This window comes from Anolis sagrei, chromosome 1 (assembly GCF_037176765.1).
Source record: "Anolis sagrei isolate rAnoSag1 chromosome 1, rAnoSag1.mat, whole genome shotgun sequence".
Lineage (NCBI taxonomy): Eukaryota > Metazoa > Chordata > Lepidosauria > Squamata > Dactyloidae > Anolis > Anolis sagrei.
Window position 1 is genome coordinate 184947264 of NC_090021.1, and position 21401 is coordinate 184968664.

Consider the following 21401-nt stretch of genomic DNA (forward strand, 5'->3'; position numbering starts at 1 on the left):
ATGTCAGTGTCGTTAGAATAAACTGTTTTATGCTAAAACATTCCTTGTTTATAAGGATGAATCTAATTTTTGATTTTACTAATTAGTCATTGATAAGGAGAAACAGCTTAAGCTAACCATCTTTCCTCTCTCTCTCTTTTTCTCCCTCTCCCTCCCTCCAAGTATTAATTTTATCGTCATTCTAAACTTAAACGTTAACTACAGGCAGATTTATAGAAGCAGTACTAGGACCTCTTATTTCCTTGTTATTTTAAATATATTAAAATATTTTTATTAAACCAGAACTATCAGAAAGGTATGCCTCTGACAACCTCGCCTAGGCATCATAATATATATTTTGTAGTAAAAGCTACCAAGCTAATATCCCAGTTTTAGTATATAACATGCTAGTTTCTATCCCCAAATTAAGGTCAGAATTTGGCATGAATTTTAGAATCTCCAAGGTAGCTCCCATAATTGTTCTTGCTGTCACACAATACCTCAATACACGCACTACCTCTGAGGATGCTTGCCATAGATGCAGGTGAAATGTCAGGAGAAAATGCCTCTAGAACATGGCCATATAGCCCAAAAAACCCACACGAACCTTGTCACACAATACTTTCCATAATTCTGTTCCACAACAAAGACCATGAGTTTGGGAAATTTTAAGAAGATAAGCTCTCTTTTTCAGTGCATGATGACTCTCATGTCAATAGAATGATTAATCCCCTCTGGGTTTTACTCAGAATTTAAAAGGACTATCTAAATGCTAGCATTTCAAATATTTCCTTTACAGCTCAAGATAAAGCCTCAAATTCATCCAACAACATAGAAGACACCAGCTGCAGTCTCTTCTTGGGCCCCTTCCACACAGTTGAATAAAATCCCACATTTTCTGCTTTGAACTGGAATATATGGCAGTATGGACACAGATAACCCATTTCAAAGCAGATATTGTCGAATTTGCTGCCTTGATATTCTGGGTTATATCTAATAGCTAAGGCCCTATGGAAGGGCCCTTAGCTATTAGATCCCTCAAATCTTCTCTTAACCCAAGACGTAAGTGAATAGCCTATCAGAGTTAGGATAAGTTTCAAGATTGCTTTTAGAGCTGGACCCATTTCATGGGGTTAATGGAACTTTATTAAAAGAGTAAAGTAATGGGAGATATTAAATCAAAGACAGCATGAAGAATGGAAGAATAGGCTCAGGAGCCTTCCACACAGCCATATAACCCAGAATATCAAGGCAGGAAATCTGAATCCACACTGACATATATTCCAGTTCAAAGCAGAAATTGTGGGATTTTATTCAGCTGTGTGGAAGGGATCGCAGCCCTAGCCTCAATGGGCCTGTCCAGACAGGACCTTTTTTATGGGAACTCCCACAATAAAGGAGAGGCTGTCCAGCCAATGTTCTGGACTATCCCAAATTAATTTGCTACAAACCTAGAAACCCCTGATTTGTAGTGAATTAATTTGATAGTGGATTTATTCCGCGCCTTCTTCGAAGGCATGGGATAAATCCACTATTTCCTGGCCTGGATTGCAGAATACTGCAGTCCAGACAGTATTCCCACAGTTTACCGGGCTAAATAAACTGGTAAACTGTGGGAATACCCACCTCCCAAAGCCCCCAGACCTTAGAAAGCTACTAAACACGTGCCCTCCATTAGAAGTTTCAGCCAGGTCTCCAGGCATGTAGAAATGATGTGCCAGGAGAACGGGGAAGGGGGGCAAGAGGGGGAAAATCGCTTCCCCCCCCCCCCCCGCTCTCCCGGCGCATCATTTCTACATGCCAGGAGAGCCGGCCAAGGTTTCTAATGGAGGGCACGTAAATTTTTAGTAGTTTTCTAAGGGGTCTGGGGGTTTGGGGGGAGGAGGTAAGGCCTCCACACATTCTCTCAGGCTAGTCCCAAGAGAAAGTCTGGAAACTCACCCCAGAAAGTGCACCTTTTCTGGGGTGGATGTGGACAGGCCCCCATAAACATCTGCATTTTTTTTAACATGGATGCTTCTGGGATAAAGGCCTGTCTGGATCTGGCCAATGAATCTTTGAAGGTTTGAGTAAGAGTAGAATGATCATCACTCATCCAAAGCATGCATCATCCATGCGACATATTAACCATCCTTCCTAACAATGTAATACCAAAAAAGACTGTAACTTCATGAATCTCCCAACCAGCATATGGTCCAGAACAGTAATTTCCCCCGAAACTATGTGTACATGGCATTAAAACAATTGTGGGGATAAAGGTTTGCCTGTGCCTTTCATGTATGGGCAGTCATCCAGCAGAGCACTTAAATGTTTGCTTTAACTGCATATGTATTCAGTGACCTCACTGTGAAATCTGGGATCATTCATGTCCTTAGTCTCAGTGCAATGGTCTCAACCATCTGGCTACATTCAGGCGAAAACTCCGTTTTAGTCATGGAGTGACTGAAACAGATTTATTCAATTATGTTGATTAAATAAAAGAATGACTTGTGCTAATACTGTAGTTTAAAGAAATAATAGCCTTTCATTCTCCAAACACTAATGGCTTTGTGGGTCTCATAACAGTGTTTGAGAAAGCCAAGAAAAGACCTTAAACACCTAACAGATGTACAGATTTCTCATAATGGAAGTTTTCATGGAGTTCTCATCTGCTTTATCAGATGGTCGCTTTTTCAAGTCACTTTAGGCGAAATAGGATTTTATGGAAACTTGTGGGAGAATGCAGTAGTTATTCCTTTACCAGCTAAATTTGTAGCTGTATCCTCCTATCAAACTTTTATATTTGTGCATGAATTCTTCCTCTCCCCTGTTCAGTTATTGATTCCCTTTCCATTACTGAAGTTCAAGATGAAGGGGGACTAGACCATTTTAATAAGAATATTATACTTTTTTGCAAATAATGAAACACTATTGTAATAGATATCTTGGCATTTTTTATATTAAAAAGTCTGCATTTGATAGACTCAAACTAAAAAACCTGAACAAATTTAAAATAATAGACAGGAGGGGCAACTCTATAATAACTCTAGGGACCAACCATTTGGGCAGTGCAATGAGGCAATAATAGAATGGTGTCCTGAGATAGTTTTTAAGCAACTTTTTAATATGTGGATATAAGTGATGTTAATGTTTGCCGTATATTTATGGTTTTATGTCCCAGCATTGAATGTTTGCCCTGCAGGGTGAGAAGGGCAGAATATAAATGTTTTAAATAAATAAATAAACACTTTGTCAGAGACTTTTTGTGCATACTCAGCTATTGACACACACATATGTGTGATGCACACAGAGATATAGAGAAGTCATTTTGGTGGCAGGCTATTGTGCTATCTCAGGAAGCACTGTTTAAATCTTGACTCTGTACCTGGGGATGGTATGATGGTGCTTAGAAGGGGGGCCTTGGAAAAAAGTAGCCCCAGGACCTATCCTGGCATTCAGTTAGGACCCTACTCTGCACTTTACCCACTCCCCCAGCCCTATGTTACTTCATTGCACTAGCTGTGGCCCAGCCTCTCATAGTGTCTAGCCCACTCTGAAATTCTGGCCATTGGTAGTCCAAATTTTCCCAGTAGAATAGTATTGGAACTGGTTTTAGTGTATATGACTGTTTTAATAGTATTATGTTTATGTTGTATGATAGTATATTTATCGTGTCAGGAGCAACCAGAGAGTTGTATTACATTTTTAACAAAACAAATAAACAGAGAAAACACAGCTTGGTAGTTGATTAAATGTCCTTTGACCAGTATCTGGCCACTTGGAGTACCTCTGGTGTTGCCGCAAGAAGGCCCTCCATTGTGCATGTAGCAGACCTCAGGTTGCATTGCAGCAGTCAGTCAGTGGTTTGCTCTTCTCCACACCGTCATGTCGTGGATTCCACTTTGTAGCCCCATTTCTTAAGGTTGGCTCTGCATCTTGTGGTGCCAGAGCGCAGTCTGTTCAGCACCTTCCAAGTCGCCCAGTTTTCTGTGTGCCCAGGGGGGCGTCTCTCATTTGGTATCAGCCATTGATTGAGGTTCTGGGTTTGAGCCTGCCACTTTTGGCTCTCGCTTGCTGGGGTGTTCCAGCGAGTGTCTCTGTAGATCTTAGAAAACTATTTCTTGATTTAAGTCAATGGCGTTCTGGCTGATACCCAAACAGAGATGTCACTGCCTTGGTCCTTTCACTATTGGTTGCTACTTCCTGGTAGATGTCTGGTGGTGCAATACTGGCTAGACAGTGTAATTTCTCCAGTGGTGTAGGGCGCAGACATCCCGTGATAATGCGACATGTCTCATTAAAAGCCACATCCACTGTTTTAGCGTGGTGAGATGCGTTCCACACTGGGCATGTGTACTCAGCAGCAGAGTAGCAAAGTGCAAGGGCAGATGTCTTCACTGTGTCTGGTTGTGATCCCCAGGTTGTGCCAGTCAGCTTTCGTATGATATTGTTTCTAGCACCCACCTTTTACTTGATATTCAGGCAGTGCTTCTTGTAGGTCAGAGCACGGTCCAGAGTGTCTCCCAGGTATTTGGGTGTAATGCAATGCTCCAGTGGGATTCCTTCCCAGGTGATCCTCAGAGCTCGGGATGCTTGTCTGTTCTTGAGGTGAAAAGCACATGTCTGTGTTTTAGATGGGTTAGGGATCAGCTGGTAATAGGCGGTAAGGGCACCTAGAGCTTCGGAGAATTTCTGTTCTACAATCTCAAAGCTCCCTGCTTGAGCAGTTATGATGGTTATTCTATATGTTTTTAGTGGCAATTGAATGTTTTGCCTGTTGGAAACCACCCTTAGTCCCTCTGGGGAGATAGAGCAGTATACAAAAAAAGATGATGGTGGTTATTAGAAGTAGTAGTAGTAGTAGTAGTAGTAGTAGTAGTAGTAGTATTTAGAACTGACCAGATTATGGGTTTCAGTCCTCTTTTCAGTGCCTTACCAGACACTCATAAACAATGAAAACATCTTAGAAGATGGTAGATAACTATTTTCCTGTGGGAATCCCTTGCCTCAGCAGTAAAAATGTAGTCTGCAATTATCTTCTAATGTTGCTCAAATGCCTAGTTGTTATAGAAACATAGGGAACTCCCTTCTACCAGATCTGACTATATCTCGACCAGTCTTGTTTTCTCTGCATGTCAATGACTTTCAAGGGTTTCAAACACATGGACTTCCCATCACCTGTTATCTGATTCTTTTGACGGGAAATGCAGGAGATTGAGCCCTGCAGGCCTCTGTCAGTAAAACATGCTATCTTGTTGAGGTTGAATATATCTTATCTCCAAAAGACACACAATAGACATGTAGCAAAGGGCTCAACACTAACTACTGGGTCTACAGCCCAGAAGTGGCTGTATCCAACCATTGAGTCATTCCATTTTACACACAATTATTCATTGAAAGATCACCTGCCTAGTAGTCAGTATCAGAAGAGTTACTTTTTTTAGTTATACCAGTGAGGAGCTGAGAGTATGGTTTGTAGATGTGTCTTGTACACCAATTTCACAGCCTATGAAGCTCCCAATCTCCCCTTATTTTTTCCTGCATAATTTTGGGATGGGTTTTGCCTGCAAAGCATGCCCCAGGTGCACACAGCCAGGGGCGGCTCAACCCATTACGCGAAGTAAGCATTTGCAGTATAGTTGATTTTGCCCAGGGGCGCTCTTGAGGTGCTCTTGGGGGAAAATAGACCTTGACATATGGGAGTTGTAGTTACTGGGATGTATAGTTCACCTAAAATCAAAGAACATTCTGAACTCCACCAATGATGGAATTGAACCAAATATGGCACACACAACTCCCACGATGAACAGAAAATATATAGCAGTGATTGGTTGGGGCTGGGGGCGTGCCAAAATACTGTTTGCTTACTGTTGAATATTACCTAGGGCCGCCTCTGCACACAGCCATACTGGAAAGATTTATATCAATACAGTGGCCAGGCTTATCTTTCTTTTCTGGTCATCCTACTTAGTTAGAAGAGCATGGATTGAACTAAAAACTCTTGTTTCTGTGCCCTGTAGATGATTCTTTCAAGATCTAGCTTTTCCTCGGTTCTGGAGTCTGAGGACAATCGGAAGTTAGAGCCGAGTTCTTAATGGGAAAGGGGAGCGAGCAAGCAATCTCTGGCATAATTCTCTGAGAGATTTCTGTTCCCTACGTGTTATTCCCTCATCATCGTGTTTTTCTTGGTATTATGAGGAGTGGCAGCCTCCCAGGAGTCTTTCTTCTCATAGATCACAATCTTTTCATCTTTGCTTCTGCAGTCTCAGAATTAAAATTTCTGACTAAGATGAATATCCTTTCTGTTCACAGGTTTCCCACTGATTCCTGCTTTCATACATGCAGTAGCAAGAAGGATATACTTCAATGACAAGTAAGTTGGAACAAGATCTGCCCTGCTACCTTGAATGTTCTTTTTGAAAAATCCTCTTAAGACAAGAAAGGACAGGATTATTTTCTTCCCCAACTCTGTTTTATTTCTTCCCTTACAGCTGCTGGATCCGTTCAGACACGCATCTGTTGTACATCGTCCATGGTCCAATTTGTGCTGCTCTGTTGGTATGTACTTTCCAAGTTCAGAAATGAAAATACAGGGGGAAGGGAATGGTGCCGTGGTTTTATACCTCAGGGTTTCATTCATATGGATGAGCAGTATAAACTGATAATCTTATTGTAGAAGGATGAAAACAATGCAACCAAGTATATCATAATCTCAAATGGAAACATTACGCTAAATTAGTAATACTTTGTAAAGTAGTTTGAGTGTTGGACCAGCTATGTCCAGCAGGTCTGAAGACCAAGAAGTCGGAGGTTCAAATCTGGAGAGAGAGAGAGTGAGCTCCCTCTGTCAGCTCCAGCTCCCCATGTGGGGACATGAGGGAAGCCTCCCACAAGGATGGCAAAACATCAAACATCTGGGCATTCCCTAGGCAACATCCTTGCAGACAGCCAATTCTCTCACATCAGAAGCGACTTGCAGTTTCTCAGGTCGCTCCTGACATTCTTTATTTATTTATCGTGTCAGGGGCAACCAGACGATTGTATTACATTTCTAACAGAACAAAAACAAACAGACACAAAACAAAATTTGCAAGCTTGGTAGTTGTAGCCCCATTTCTTAAGGATGGCTCTGCATCTCGTGGTGCCAGAACGCAGTCAGTTCAGCGCCTTCCAAGTCGCCCAGTCCTCTGTGTGCCCGGGGGGGGGGGGGGGAGTCTCTTATTTGGTATCACTATTATTGAGGTTCTGGGTTTGAGCCTGCCACTTTTGGACTCTCGCTTGCTGAGGTGTTCCAGCAAGTGTCTCTGTAGATCTTAGAAAACTATTTCTTGATTTAAGTCATTGACGTGCTGGTTGATACCCAAACAAGGGATGAGCTGGGGATGTCACTGCCTTGGTCCTTTCACTATTGGCTGCTACTTCTCAGTGGACACCCCGTGATAATGCGGCATGTCTCATTAAGAGCCACATTCACTGTTTTAGCGTGGTGATATGTGTTCCACACTGGGCTTACATACTCAGCAGCAGAGTAGCATAGCGCAAGGGCAGATGTCTTCACTGTGTCTGGTTGTGATCCCCAGGTTGTGCCAGCCAGCTTTCGTATGATATTGTTTCTAGCACCCACTTTTTGCTTGATATTCAGGCAGTGCTTCTTGTAGGTCAGAGCACGGTCCAGGGTGACCAGGTATTTGGGTGTGCTGCAATGCTCCAGTGGGATTTCTTCTGGTCCTGGAAGCGACATGAAAAAAATTAGCAATGTCAAAATTGAGAGTTAAAAATTCAGAATGGCCGTATATGTAAATGAAGCCATGAATTAGTACTACTCAATTCCATTCAGATCTGGCCTGTTAGAAGAAAACAATGGAAAATCAAAGCTTGATGAGCATATACCCTCCCCTCCCAGCTTTGTTGCACTGGATGATATGGTTGCCAATATACCTCTGTTCTGAAAGGTATTGCTGATGATAATATGTCAAATTACTTGGGTCGAAGGATTGAAGTCTGCTGAATAGGTGTCCCAGCCATGGGCTCAGTATGATGTGAAAGGAGATGGAATAAGTCCTTCTTTTATGTGGCACCCCAATGCTGCTTTCTCTTTGGCTTCATGTCAGTACCAAGTAACGTGTAATTAATTACTGACTACAGGTTTCTTCCAAAATAGCCATACACATGGTTTTAATCTGCATTAACCTTTAAACCTATTTGACCTGATAATTGTTTAATATGTTTTAGTCTGTTTCCTTTAATAAATAATTAAAGTAACGGTGTTCTTTCAAAGGGCTTGATTTCATTTCCTTTCTACACTGCCCTGGGATCTCATGATATAGGGCAGGATAATTTTTTAATTAATAAAATCAATCATCCATGATGGCAGCTTCCTCTTTCATTTTTTTATTTTCCAATTAAGAACAGAGGTCTCTTTTACTCATGCTTCTGTACTCTCTCTTGAAATCTGCCTTATTTTTTCCTTCCATTTACATAAAATGCTGGAGGACTCTGTTTTTTTTAAAAAAAAAATCATTGTGCAAAAGCAGTGAGTCAAATGGCCAAAATATTTGGGATTGTTCTGAAGACTGTTTTATGGAATGGGAGTGTGAGGTAGGAGACAGCTAATTATAAACGAACAGGAGGAAAACATGCTGCTGCATGCCCAGCAAGGAATTAGATGAGACAGATAAGTGTCCTTAAATCTCAGTGACCCTTATGCACAAGAATGGAACATGAGATGAAAATTTGGGTATTACTTTTGGGAAATGGGGAAAACTGTTCATGTAGCAGTTTTCTTTGTGAAAACTTAGCATGCAAAACATTCTTATTTCAGAATTGTCACATACATCATAACAAATATATATATGAAGGGATCAAGATACTTCCCATCTCATCATAGATGGGAAGCCTATAATCTAACAGCATAGTTCTAACTAACCAAAAGAGCTTTGGCTTTTTTTCCAGCTTTATTTATGAACAACTTGAGCATCCTTGAAATCCTCAAAAAGCCAACATTGCCTACACAGGTGGCTGAAATAGTGACATCATTGTTTCCTCATGGTTCAGTGTATACACACTTTATTCCATGCACAAAATTATAAAAAAAAATATTGTATAAATTTTCTTTCAGGATATGCGTATAAGATACATATGAAACATAAATGACTTTCATGGGGGACCTATGCCCCTAAACCCAGCAAATGAGGAGGGCCGACTATACAGGGATTCCAAATCCGAAACACTTCTGGTCCCAAGAATTTTGGAAAAGAGATAATTCATGCTATATTTAATGTGAAGGTCACAGATTGGCCTGAATGTTTGGCTGATTGTTCATATAACAGAATTGCCAACAATTAACAACATCCTTTTTATCCTCCTTGTAGGTGAATCTCTTTTTCCTCTTGAACATTGTTCGGGTTTTGATAACCAAGCTCAAGGTTACCCACCAGGCAGAATCCAATCTCTACATGAAGGCTGTCAGAGCCACCCTCATATTGGTGCCACTTCTTGGCATTGAATTTGTGTTGGTTCCCTGGCGACCAGAGGGCCGCATCGCGGAAGAGGTTTATGACTATGTGATGCACATCCTTACGCACTATCAGGTATCCTGTCTCAAGAGGCCTGTGCAGTTGACAGTTCAGAAATGCCAGCCATGAGTGATCGGCATATTTTAATCAACTCCTTCTCGAAACATCAGCTGTGAGCCTTGAAAATATTTTCCAGCCTTTAATTTAGGTTGAAATAGTTGGCCACACATTTTCATTTTGAAATCTGCAAAGGGCTGGCATTTCTGTATGTATGTATTTTATCTTTTACCATTTAGCTTGTAAATCGCCTAGAGCATTCTCGGATGGAGGGCGATTAATAAATAATTAAATATGATGATGATGATGATGATGATGATGAGCACTTGCTTTTCCTGTAGAAAGATACCCATGCCCAGAAATTGATCATTATCGCAGACTCATTAGTTGTTGGTTTGATGCTTGCTTTTATATTTTGTTATAATGTTGTTGCTTTATTTTGTTTTCTGTTGTTGTTTAAGTATTTTAATGTGCTATATTTTATCTATGTTGATCAGGCTCATCCTCATGTAAGCCGCCCCGAGCCCCTTCGGGGAGATGGAGGAGGGGTACAAAAATAAAGTTGTTGTTGTTGTTATTGTTATTGTTGTTGTTGTTGTTGTTGTTGTTATTATTATTATTATTATTATTATTATATTGCTTGGCATTTTGGCAATGGTACTAAAAAGAACAAGGTTTCTGCAGGACCAATTGGCTGTTGCTTTGGCACTAAAACAGCCCTTCTTGATGACAGATGTGATAGTGTTGTGCCGCCAACGCAATCTGTAAATAAGAGTCAAATCCAAACTCAGGGCACTTCTAAAGGGGGTGGGGTACTATCAGGGGCGGCTCAACCCATTACACAAAGTAAGCATTTGCAGTATATTTGATTTTGCCGAGGGGCACTCTTGAGGCACTGTTAGGGGAAAATAGACCTTGACATATGCGAGTTATAGTTACTGGGATGTATAGTTCACCTACAATCAAAGAGCATTCTGAACTCCACCAATGATGGAATTGAATCAAATATGGCACACAGAACTCCCACGACGAACAGAAAATATATATCAGTGATTGGTTGAGGGGGGGGGGGGGGTGCCAAAATACTGTTTGCTTACCGTTGAAAATTACCTAGGGCCGTCTCTGGGTACTATTTTGTTTAAGGGGACTTTTCTTGTGTAAGGAAGGGAATGTCCTACTGGGATGTTTTATTTATCTTTTAAAACTTTTGTATATCTTTTTAATGGTTTTATGCTCGGTTTTGTTGACAATTTTAATTATTTTAAAATGTTATGTCTTTTAATTTACTTTCACTGGGAGCTTTCGTGCTTCCCGTTTAGGGAAAATATGATATACAAATTAATAAACTAGTACAGTGTATTGTTGAAGCCTTTCATGGCCAGAATCACTGGGTTGCTGTGAGTTTTCCAGACTGTATAGCCATTTCCAGAAGCATTCTCTCCTGATGTTTTGCCCACATCTATGGCATCCTCAGAGGTTGTGAGGTCTGTTGGAAACTAGGACAAGTTGGGTTTTTATATCTGTGGAATGTCCAGGGTGGGGGAAAAACTCTTGTCTGTTTGTGGCAGATGTGAATGTTGCAGTTGACCAACTTGATTAGCATGGAATGGCCTTGCAGCTTCAAGGTCTGGCTTCTTACTGCCTGGGTGAATCCTTTGTTGGGAGGTGTTAGAAGCCAGACGTTGAAGCTGCAAGGACATTCAATGCTAATCGGGGTGGTCAGTTGCAACATTTACATCTGCCTCAAACAGACAAGAGTTCTTTCTCCAACCTTGGACATTCCACAGATAGAGAAACCCCACTTGTCCTATTTTCCAACACACCTCACAACCTCTGAGGATGCCTGCCATAGATTCAAGTGAAATGTCAGGAGAGAATGCTTCTGGAACATGGGCATACAGCCTGGAAAACTCAGAGTGACCTTGTACAGTGTGTTATCTAAGTCTGTCTGCCTGTCTGTCTGTATGCCTGCCTGCCTGCCTGCCTGCCTGCCTCTCTCTATCTATCTATCTATCTATCTATCTATCTATCTATCTATCTATCTTATCTATCTGTGTGTGTGTATGTGTGTGATGTAAAGCTATATATTAAATAATTAACTGTTTTTCTGATTTATTTTGCAGGGCTTGCTTGTGGCAACAATTTTCTGCTTCTTTAATGGAGAGGTATAGTAACTGATTTATTTTCTTTTGGTAGTGATTTGAGCAACTGGTTTGAAATAAAAATAACCCTGAGAGCTTTATAAAAACCCCTTCCCTATCCACTTATGTAGCAAGGGAATTGCACCTTAATGTCGTTTGCACACATTCTAGAGTTCATGCTAACTTCCTTTGAGACCAGCTCTGTGGCGCCTTTGTGTTAACATGCAATAGAACTGGGCAGCATCCAGTCTGCATATGTTGTTGGACTTCCAGTAACATCAGCCATGCCCAGCATAGTCAATAATAATGAATAATAATGAATATTGACTGAACTGGAAATTCATGATGGCTTCCAAAGTTGAAATTCAACCATCAGTAGTGTTAAGGGTCTTTGCCAATGTTTTCAAGCCCCGGGGAGGCCCATATGGGAGAATATGCCCTTTCAGAAAACCTGAATCAAAGCTGTATAGGGTTTTAAAGGTTATATTCAGTATTTTAAATTGTGAAGTGATGACGTTAAGGAAGAATCCTCACCAACAACAACAGAAGGAAATCTTTTAACAACGCAGATTTTGCAACTTTTTATTCCTGATGACAGTTGTTCTTGGAAGAGATGGGTTTCATGTACATTTCACCAAGGTCCCTAGTAAATCAAGCTTCCTGTAGCACAGGTGGCCTGCCATATTGTATGAACGGAAACTATTGTAAAACAGAACATCCTTCCAAAGCAGTGGATAAACAAACACGGGCATCGTGTGCCTTCATCTATTTTATCCAATGTATTTTTAACCAAGGTAGAGAAGCTGGCTGAACTTTGTTCAGGAAACACTTTTTTCCAGCTGCTGGTTGGAAATGTGAATCAATGTTGCTGACTGAAAATTCCTGCTACAGTGAGCCAATGCATAGTTTGAGTGTATTTTAGTATCAGGAGGAGCAACAGTCATTGGTCAAAATGTCTACAAAATATTGATTGATTGCATTTTATAAGAGTCTTTTGAGCTGTTCTTCTGGGTTCCAGGCCTACTTAATTAAGTAAATCCTTAATGCTTGCATTTACTTTCCATATTTGTGATGGTTGTAGGATAAATATTAGATAACTATAGAGCTTGGAATGTTAGATATAAAATTAATTCAGTTATGATTGTTGGGAAGGAAGAAATTAAGTTCTTATCATTAATATTGAGAAAGTGAACATTAATTTGTTGTGTTAGTGGATAGTTAATTTATTAGTAGCAATTCAGTTGGTGTATCATTTATTATTTATTTATTTATTTATTATACTTGTATACCGCCTTTCTCAGCCAAGGCAGTTTACAATAGGTTAGTACATATAATAGCAAAATATAGATTAAGTATTAAAACAATATAAAACCATTCACTCCACTGCTCATCTGTCTCCCTCCCTGAGCTAGCCAAGATGGTCTCATGTAGCAAGTAGTGCTGGGGGACTTCAACATCCATGTTGAAGCTCTCCTGTCAGAAACTTCATGGCCTCGGTGACAACTGTGGGTCTTTCCCAAGTGGTATCTGACCCTATTCATGCAGCCAGGCAAACACCCAATCTTTTTTTCTGTGCAGGATGGGATGATGCTGATAGTGATGTGGAGGAACTCTCCACAGTTCCATTGTCATGAACTGAACATTACCTAGTCAGGTTTAGACTCTCTGGGACTTGGAATCTCTGCAGGGTTGGGAGACAAATTAGGATGGTCTGCCTCAGGAGGCTGATGGATCCAGACAGATTCCTGATATGTACTGCAGATTAAAAATTAATCATACGAGGGATATAAAATGGAGAAATTATGTGTGCTGTTTATCATTTCCCCCTTCCCTTTTCTTCTAAAATGGTTGAGTTTTTTTCTTCTTTCAACTGATATAAACATCCTGTTTTCTTTTTGAATAGGTCCAGTCTGTCCTGAGAAGGAACTGGCATCAATATAAGATCCAATTTGAGCATAGTTTTGCCCACTCGGATGCTCTTCGCTCAGCTTCATACACCGTCTCCTCTTCAATCACTGATGCTCAGAGCTTCACCTATAACCATGAATGCAACAGCGAACATTTAAATGGGAAAAACTATCACGACATGGACAACGTCATATTTAAAGCTGAGAAGTTGTATGGCTGAATAGAGAAGACTCTTTATGCCCAACCCACCCGTAATGTTTTGCGTGGATACCTTTGTGAAGAATGAGGATCTTCTTTTTTTGTTTTCTTTTTTGTCAAGTGTTGTCAGAGATGGTTGTTCTTGAAAGATACAGTGAATTTGTTTCTCGCACCTGCACATGCTGTAACTTAGCTTGGCATGTGTGGGTTCGCTCTTGGTTGTTTATACACTGAAGCAGGTCATGCCCATCAACTGAACTTTGGAACAGCTTTGACTCCTGGATTCCCCGCATTGAAAGAAATACTGGTTGAAATTTGGGATCAGTCATGCTCTAAGTATATGCAGACGAATGTGTATGTTTTTTTACATATGAAGACGTATCAAGACAAATCAATGTTGCCAATTCAGTTTCTACTGTGTAGACAAAGTGGGCAATTATTTTGTATGAAGGGAATCAAAGAAAAGTTCCTTATTTTTTTTCTCCCAGCAGTTTGTATTATGACTGGGTTTTCTTGGAGGTCATTTTGTTTGTTGACAAAAAAATACCCTTGTAAATATTGTATTTAGCATATTATGTTGTCTTAAGTTCAGCCAACAGAGATGTTGAGAAAGGATGCAGTCATGACAATGCATTCTTCATGTTGTCTGTACAACATTTAATTCTGACAAAGATAGGGGAAAAATCTGCGATATTTTAAACTGCGAGTGTTATAAAGCTCTTAGGAATTTTAGGGCCAGCACTGTATGATATACCTCTGCCTTTTTCCTCCACAGAGAGTCTCTCATAAGAAAGAATGAATAACTAGAGTCACAATCCTTGGTTGCCATTATTTTCTTCTAAGCATAGCAGTTCTGTGGAGTATCTATGCTTTCATCACTTTCCTTTCCCTCAAAATAACTTATTTGATTTCTTCTCATGCCTTCGTGTGACCCTCTCCAGTAAAGTGAACTGGAGCACATCAACAGAATTAAATAGCCTCTATAGCAGTGGTTCTCAACCTCTGGGTCCCCAGGCGTTTTGGACTACAACTCCCAGAAATCCCAGCTAGTTTACCACAGGTTGCGATCCACTGCTCTTTAGGGTTGGTTCTGGTGACTGTGGCTGTTTGATATGTAATAAATCAATTAGGCACTGTTCTTACCTCAAAGACCCGTAATCCTTACCTACTTAGTAAAAAGAAAGGGAAGTTGGCACCTTTAAATGTTTCAGACTGGTTTCCTTGACCAGATATTTAGCCTCAGAGGAAAGTTAGCAGACAACAAGCTATGCAGTCTTCTGAGGTACAGACTGTCGGAATCCAGACACCTTAAAGAGCCAGACTCAGGAGTATGTCCAAAAGGATAGTTTATTAAAGCAAAGTAAACAGGACTCAGAGACACTTGCTTCTGTGCTTCTGGTCAAAACTCAAAAGTTATAGCAGTTTCTAGCTTGAAAAACAAACATAGTCAATAATCCGGATTATCCTGGCAAAAAACCCGGATTATACAGGAGTTCTTCCAAAACACCCCAAAAATCACACAGTAAAAGAAAAACAATCCAATAAAGAGCCGTGGAGAAGATTCGTCATCCAAATGAAGTCCAAAGTCGAAGAAATCCAAGTCCAAAGTTGAAAGGTTCCAAAGTCCACAAGGCAGCATCGTCATCAAAAGCAGTCCGAAGTCAAGGAGAGGGGAAATCCACACTTACAAGACTCCAAGCCGGTCAGTACACGAAGCAAAACAGCAACCTGCAGATCCAGGACCCAAGCCCAACAGGAAAGCTGCAGCGACAAGACCCAAGGCACAAAACCAACACTTTGCCTACTGCATAGTACTAACAATTCAGTGCCTACTTTTATCTTACAACTCATCATCCGATGATGAGCTGCCCTCTACCCCGTCCTCATCACTCTCAGCTGGTTTAGCTTCCACAGCTGAGCACCAACGCCCATCCCTCCAACTCTTCCACCTCTTGTCAAGACTTAGGTCTCCCCAGGATTCTACAGTATCACCCGATTGCCAATCCCCACCATCAGAAAACCCCGCAAATGTGTCACTGGACATTGGTTGAGTAAACACATTCTGAACCTCTTGTACCTTGGTCCAATCTAGTGCTGGCTCCTCATCCCCATCACTCCCAGACCCATAATTCCCAGAAAAATCAATGAAATCCTCTTCCTCCGTGGGAGCAGTAAGTATCTCCCAGATCTTCTTTCTCTGACACTCTTCGTCTGACTCTTGCTCTCGAGTAATTCTCTTAGTTCCCCTATTCACATCTACTGTATCTCCTTCCTCCTCCTCACTCATTTCACTCTCGGAGAATCCCTCGAAGGATTCTTCATCAGTGGGTGACATGAGTATCTCCTGGATCCTCTTCCTCTGCTGTTCCTCATCTAGTTCCTGAATACCTCTTTTCCCTCCTCTGACACTCCTACTACCAGTTGCAGAGTTGCCAACAGACTCTACTACAACACAGACACCTGGCTGTGTGTATATATTTGGAGAGGTGATGACATGAAATGCAAATAGTTGTATTGATTTCAGAAAATATGCAGAGTTGTTGAAGGATTTCCCATGTGTGACATGAGTATCAAAGATCTAAACCATGACTTAGAGAAAGGGGAACTAAAATTAAGTGTATAAGTTAACTGGTCATTACAATGTTTATAATATGAACAATGTTTTTGATTAATGTGTGTCCAAAGATAGGTGAGGAGAATTCTGTATCTGACTACTTCAACTGAGTGTAAACTGCCTATATACTGTAAAATTGAGAGTTCTGGAGGTCATTGTTTGGCAGAAGTGAAAGCAGTTGATGGACAGGAAACTCACCTGAGATGCATCTACAGTGTAGAATTAATGCAGTTTGATACCTATTATCCTGTCATTACTTGATGCTATGAAAATCTGGAATTTGTAGTTTGGTGAGTCACTAGCACACTTTACCAGATAGGGCTAAAGACCTGCTAAACATTCTCATCCCATAGTCCCATAGCATTGAGCCATGGCAGTTCAAGTGAGGTCAAGCTGTATTGGTTCTATAGTTGCAGCCAGCACAAAACTCTATCCGTTCACCATTTATTTTCACAGGATGAAATCTTCATTAGAAGTCATAGGAAAATGGAAGACTTGGTTCCCTTTTTGACCTAGAAATACGTTTGCTATTAGAAGAGACCAAATGATGATATACTGATCACAGTTGCCACCTAATTTTGAGCTAGGATTTGCATTGGTTTTCTATAGGGATTGATTATTTTAAAGGCAATAGAATCCCCTTGTAATTCCCCCCACAATGTTTCTTTTAAAAATTGATGGGAGTGTTACCTGAAAAAGCATACATTTCATTCTGGCTCATGAAAACACCTCAACGGCCAATGGTCTGCACTTTACACCAGAAAAGATGTGATGTGTTCTCAAATCTTGCCTGGAAATATGATGCTTAGGGTGAATCTACACACACCACTACAATTGCCATGGCTCAATATGAAGGAATTGTGGAAGCTGTAGTTTTACAAGATCTTTAGCCACCTCTGGCATAAGAATACTGGTGCCTTACCAAAATACAACTCCCATAACATTGAGCCATGCCAGTTAAAGTGGTGGCAAACTATCTTAATAATGCAGTTTCAATTAACCCCATAGCCAAGCTGATTAAATCCGGTATAAGGGATGTTGTGTCTTAAATGGATGCAGGATTATATCGAGATGCAATTATGGAAAAAGCTTCATGAGATTTGCTCTGTAAGTGCTGATATAGTCCTTATAATCTTGAATAATGTTATAATACTGCCTCTGGGAATCAAGTGGCTTTCTAGAGAATGTTAGACTACATCTCCCAAAAGCAGGGGTTGGGCAACTGTGAAAAGCATGGAGAGGATATATTCACCCCCTAGGAGATCTTGGTGGTCACATCTCCCTCTCCATGTCTTCTGTAAAAGAAAGGTTTGTCCTTGAACTCCTTCAAGAATATTTTTCGTCATTATTAAAGGATGACCTGGCTCAAGAAAGGCATTTTGGCAACAAAATCATTGCAAGTCCATAGATTGCACTTGGTCCAATGCACCCATCAGATCTAGCCATTACAGCCAATGAACAATGAGTTGGGAGATGCAGTTTACCAGTACCTGAAGGATCACTTGATTCCCATCCCTGACTTACACTAAGAAGTGCTTTATTCAGTAGATAACACCACTGTGGTTATTTTTTAAAAGTAAATAAAAGTTATGGTTTGGAAAAAGATTTAGGAGTTCTATAAATATTTTGGTGCCACCATGGTGTGGTGGTTTGAGCACTGAATTAGGATTCGAGACCCCACTCGGCTGTGAAAACTCACTGGGTGACCTTGGACAAGTCACTCTCTCTCAGACAAAGGCAATGGCAATCCTCTGATCAAACCTTGCGTAGAAAACCCAATGATAATGGCCACCTTAGAGTTTGTCATCAGTGGGAAACAAGTTGGGGACAAGCTATAGCATAAATATTTAGAAGTAAATATAAAAATAGAACATAGATCTTTGTGAAATGCTTTCTGGTATACTGAAAATCAAGTTTTGGAAATGCAGGAATTCCTGAAAAGTCAAAGGAAAAATGTATTTTTTTATTTAAAAAAACTCTCTTTACTTCATTTAATGTGAAAGAACAAGAGACATTCTGCGACTTCCACTGTTGAAAGATGTTCTCATAATTAATGTGTTTCTGCCTTGTGAAAGGAGCTGGCCAGGGTTGAAATGGGTTTCTTCATCTTTCTCAGAATAACATCTGGTTTCTAAATATTATGCTGGAAGATGAAATGATTAGTTTCCTTGTTTCTCAGAGCTGTGTGTTATTAATTGTCACTCGGGAGACTTCAGTTCATTGACAGTGTATTTGTTAGCCTTTGTGATGCTTAGAAGAATGAAAGACTTCAAAGTATTCATACAAGCAGTCCCCAAGTTACAAACAAGATAGGTTCTGTAGGTTTGTTCTTAAGTTGCATTTATGTGTAAGTCGGAATAAGCACATTTTCTAAGTATAACTCCAGCTATACTTAGCTGGAGTTCAGAGGATTTCACCTCATTTAATGTTCCTGTGGCGCAGTGGGTTAAAGCACTGAGCTGCTGAGCTTGTTGATCGAAAGGTCGCAGGTTCGATTCCGGGGAGCGGCGTGAGCTTCCGCTGTCAGCCCTAGCTTCTGCCAACCTAGCAGTTCGAAAACATGCAAATGTGAGTAGATCAATAGGTACCGCTCCGGCGGGAAGGTAACGGCGCTCCATGCAGTCATGCCGGCCACATGACCTTGGAGGTGTCTACGGACAACGCTGGCTCTTCGGCTTAGAAATGGAGATGAGCACCACACCCCAGAGTCAGAGTCCACAATAAGTAATTTTTTTTCAAAATTCAATTAAAAGGTAAAGGTAGTCCCCTGACATTAAGTCCATGACTGGACTTAATGTCAGGGGACTACCTTTACCTTTTAATGTTCCTGTATAATTGAATTTTGAAAAAAAATTACTTATTGTGGAAACAAGGATTAGTGATAAAGCTTCAGTTAAACCACCTTTTCCTCATGACAACTGTTTTAGGAGTGAATTACCCTTTCTAGGGGTTCCTATTATCTTACCCCTGTTCTTAACTATGAGTCATTTGTAAGACAGATGCTCGTAACTCGGGGCCTGCCTGTAATCATATTGTCACATTTGTATGGAAAATATTGACTCACTGAATGCTTGACATTTTGTTCTTTCAGTGGATGATAGTCGACTAGATAACAAAATAGCTATTTAAAGTCATTTAATTTTCTGAACCAGTTATGTATTTATTGTGGAAAGCACAGCCATGTTTATGCAAGCTCAATCAGCGCAGAAAAGTACAACTTTCTCTTTAGGATATCCGTCTTCGTGGAAACCATGACAGTATTAACCACTATTAAGGGTTGCAATTGTAGCTTTAGAAGCACATGCTCAGATCTAAGAAAAGCACAAGATTAGCAAGAGAAAATTTTGCAAAACAATCTAAATGGGCCGAATTTCCAAATTGTGGTGGTCAGATATTACCTTGATTGTAAACAATATATACATGTATTAGCCCAAAGTATGTATACTGTTGGAAATCAAATCCCAAAAGTCTCTATTTCAGTTATACTGGATGCATATTTTTTTAAAGGATGTTACACAGAGTCTGCTATTTGCTCATGACATCACTGATGGATGGTTGTTTGTTTAACAGCTTTTTTCCATGGGGTTTCAGTCATGGGTGTGTTCCCATAGAGGTTTGTCTCTGCCTTTCCGAGCAAGAAGAAACTCTCTAATGTGACAGAAAACCCTGGAATTTCCTTCTCTTTTTAGATTTTAAGGGTTGAGGAGAAATCTTACTGTCTGCACACATTTAAAGAGAATTGATTGTGTCCAAGGTTATGTTGGTCAACAAAGCACATCTATGACTTTCGTTTATGAGTTAGGAATGCTTAACAGTGCAATATGGAATGTGTATGTACATCTGGAAGTTTTCTTTTATAGAAAACTATGGAAAGCATTGGGAAGAAGGCCACGTGTCTCATTAGGACAGTCACCCGTCAGAAGAACCCTACTTTCAGTCATTACTTTCCTGCACTGATATGGAGATTAGAACACTTTAACTTTGGTGCTGAACTTCTTATCAGATTAGCATCTCAGGGCTCTCTGCATGGTAATTATATTGTCTTTTTTCACTTGTGGATTTTCAGGTGAATATATGAACTGCCTTTTCTGAAACGTACTGCATTCATGTGGATATTAGGTGGCAAGAAAAAAGTTAATGTTTAGGACTATATAGCCTCAGACATGTTGGAGTCCTGGAACTTCTATTCCAAAAATAAATTTTTCCAAGTTCAGCATACAAGCCATAGTTAGATATTGCAGTCAACGAATAATACATGTGAAACAGCTTGGTTGGTTTAAATGCAGGGAATGAACTCACTTGTTTGACAATCAACATGTTGTTGTATGCTATTACCTTATCAATGTGAATAAGTATCTTGGAATAATGACCTCTATGAAGGTGGCTCAAAGCATTTTTGAGCAGTTATTTCAGTTAATCGCTGAAAATGTATAATGTATAATGTGGGGAGGAGTCAGACAAGAGAATTTTAAGGCTCTCATCTGACTTTTAGTACCTAATAATAATGAATGTGTAAATTCTAATGTTGATGAATAGTACTCCAAATGATTGAATATCTATTTTTGTGCAGATGCCTTCAATTAATAAAATGTCAGAAATGGCAAATAACTTTGTGATTCCTAAAAAAGCACTTGATGGTACCCATCTTCTCCTTCATTCAAGCAAAACAGTGAACTCTGTATTTTGACTATATTGGGGCTGGAATCATACCATAGAAAAGCACCGGGCGGCTTAGGGAAATCCACAAACGCTCATTGTGACCTTCTCTAGATCCTACAATGCTATTCTATGGTATGTTTGGGCTAGAGCAGTGGTTCTGAAGCTGTGGGTTCCCAGATGTTTTGGCCTTCAACTCCCAGAAATCATAACAGTTGGTAATCTGGCTGGGATTTCTGAGAGTTGTTGGCCAAAACACCTGAGAACCCACAGGTTGAGAACCATGGGCTAGAGGAATCTCATAGAATCACACTGGAGGATGTGGCAAGGCCATAGCCAGAGGTGGTGGGGTTA

General features: G+C 40.3%; 1 protein-coding gene across 2 annotated transcripts in view; it reads left to right on the top strand.

Moving 5' to 3' along the window:
• The window catches only part of CALCRL (calcitonin receptor like receptor), a 99991-nt gene extending 78992 nt beyond the window's left edge, over nt 1-20999 (top strand). For both annotated transcript variants that reach the window (XM_060780275.2, XM_060780284.2), the window contains exons 9-13: nt 6271-6331; nt 6450-6516; nt 9330-9548; nt 11654-11695; nt 13575-20999. In XM_060780275.2, the coding sequence (XP_060636258.2) occupies nt 6271-6331; nt 6450-6516; nt 9330-9548; nt 11654-11695; nt 13575-13799 (614 nt within the window). In that variant the 3' untranslated portion in view covers nt 13800-20999. The remainder of the gene's footprint in view (nt 1-6270; nt 6332-6449; nt 6517-9329; nt 9549-11653; nt 11696-13574) is intronic.
• The last annotated feature ends 402 nt before the right edge of the window (nt 21000-21401 follow it).